This window comes from Danio aesculapii, chromosome 5 (assembly GCF_903798145.1).
Source record: "Danio aesculapii chromosome 5, fDanAes4.1, whole genome shotgun sequence".
NCBI lineage: Eukaryota > Metazoa > Chordata > Actinopteri > Cypriniformes > Danionidae > Danio > Danio aesculapii.
The window spans coordinates 71,814,676-71,817,175 of NC_079439.1; the positions used below are offsets into that span (position 1 = coordinate 71,814,676).

The 2,500-nt window shown below is 34.7% G+C and overlaps 1 protein-coding gene across 1 annotated transcript in view; it reads left to right on the plus strand.

Moving 5' to 3' along the window:
* Positions 1-2,500, plus strand: part of pappaa (pregnancy-associated plasma protein A, pappalysin 1a) — a 183,487-nt gene that overhangs the window by 70,919 nt on the left and 110,068 nt on the right. The window contains exon 9 of the mRNA XM_056458871.1: positions 1,457-1,585. Coding sequence (XP_056314846.1) covers positions 1,457-1,585 — 129 coding nt within the window. The remainder of the gene's footprint in view (positions 1-1,456; positions 1,586-2,500) is intronic.

The window sequence follows — 2,500 nt, forward strand, 5'->3', positions numbered from 1 at the left end:
ATATATATATATGTATGTATGTATGTATGTATGTATGTATGTATGTATGTATGTATGTATGTATGTATGTATGTATGTATGTATGTATATAAATGGAGAGGTTATTTTTTCAACACATTTTTAAAGTAATAGTTTTAGTAGTTAATTTATTTTCTCATTTTCAGTGGTTTGTTCCATAAAAATAAAAATAGAAAATAAATTAAATAAATCAAATCAAATAAAAAATAAATAAAAATATATATTATAAAATATAAAATAAACAAAATAAATAAATGCATGAAATGAAGTAATATAAAAAAATTAATGGAATAAAGTAAAATAAAAATGTATTAAAAAATGTTAAATTAAATCACATTAAATAAAAAATGTATTAAATAAAACAAATAATAAAGTAAAATAAAATAAAAATTGAATTAAATTAAATTAAATTAAAAATCAAATGAAATAAAAACATGATGTATCTATCTATCTATCTATCTATCTATCTATCTATCTATCTATCTATCTATCTATCTATCTATCTATCTATCTATCTATCTATCTATCTATCTATCTATCTATCTATCTATATATATATATATATATATATATATATATATATATAAATAATCAAAAATCTAATTAAATAAATAAATAAAATAAAAATTAATTTAATAAAAAATACATAACATAACATAAAAATACATAAAAAGTGTAAAATAAATAAATAAACATCGTGTAAACATATATGAGAACTAACAAAAAAAAATGAAAACAAACAAACAAACAAAAAAGATTTGCATTTCAGAATGAACTGTCTGTCACTTTATACATTTCTACTGACCAAATGTAGATGCCCTCTGGGACAATTTTGTGTCTAATTCACTTATAGAAGTATACAAGATACATCTTGTTGTTTTCAACTATGTCTTCTGACAGAGGAAAGATATCTGGGCTTTTGCTTGACTATCACCATCACGATCGTTCTCCATCAGGACACCGTGACCCATTCCTGACAGCCCAGCAATAACCCAGCGAGTTTGACTTGCATTGTCTCAGCACACCTTCATCACTCATGATATCTTACAGTGTAGAGAGACGACACATGATCAGATGTCTCTTATCTCAGAGCGGATCTTAACCACTAGCAGAGCTTCAAAGTGTGTGTGTGTGTGTGTGCGCGCATGTTCTCCCCATGTTGGTGTGGGTTTCCTCCTGGTGCTCCGGTTTCCCCCACAGTCCAAACACATGCGCTAAATGAAGTAAATTGGCTGTAGTGTATGAGTGTGTGTGTGAATGTGAGTGTAGGGGTGTTTCCCTGTACTGGGTTGCGGCTGAAAGGGCATCCGCTGTTTAAAACATTTGCTGGAATACTTGGCGGTTCATTCCACTGTGGCGACCCCTGATAAACAAGGCACTAAGCCGAAGGAAAATGAATGAATGAAAGATTCTGATTGCTTTGGTCATGTTTCCACAGGGACGTGGAGTATGGTGGGATTTACACCTATCAGGTCCAGACCGTCTCCAGTCACAGTGAAAGTGAGCCGTCGCCTCCGTTCACACACCGCATCGGAGCGCCGTACTGTGGAGACGGCTTTATCCAAAGGTGAGTGTGAATGTGTTTCTGCAGCCTCCAACAAAATATTTTAAGATGGTTGGGAAACACGCCAGCACACACTGTGTAAAATATCACATGAAACATTTGTGAATAATGTTTTGGTTTCATGTGTTCAAGAGAATAAAACCATCGCTTCCTGAGAAACCAGTGCAATATATGAAAAAAAAAATTAAAAGTTATGATTAAATTCATTAAATAAATGATCATCTGCAAGCAGCACAAGCTCTTTTTTGTCTTCTGTTATACACTACCTGACAAAAGTCTAGCTGTTGATCCCAGTTGTAAGAGCAACAAATAATAACTTCTAGAGAAGGTGGATTTCTCTGATGAATCATCTGCTGAACTGCATCCCAATCATCACTAATACTGCAGAAGACCTACTGGAACCTGCATGGACCAAGATTCACACAGAAATCAGTCAAGTTTGGTGAAGGACAAATCATGGTTTGGGGTTACATTCAGTGCGAGAGATCTGCAACATCAACAGCCTGAGGTATCAAGACATTTGTGCTGCCCATTACATTACAAACCACAGGAGAGGGCGAATTCTCCAGCAGGATAGCGCTCCTTCTCATACTTCAGCCTCCACATCAAAGCTCCTGAAAGCAAAGAAGGTCAAGCTGCTCCAGGATTGGCCAGTCCAGTCACCAGACATGAACATTATTGAGCACGTCTGGGGTAAGATGAAGGAGGAGGCATTGAAGATGAATCCAAAGACTCTTGATGAACTCTGGGAGTCCTGCAGGAACGCTTTCTTTGCCATTCCAGATGACTTTATTAATCAGTGATTTGAGTCATTGCAGAGATGTATGGATGCAGTCCTCCAAGCTCATGATGGAGTCAGACACAATATTCATTCTGTTTCCACTGCAGCATGAGCACATATTCTATACTGGACATTAT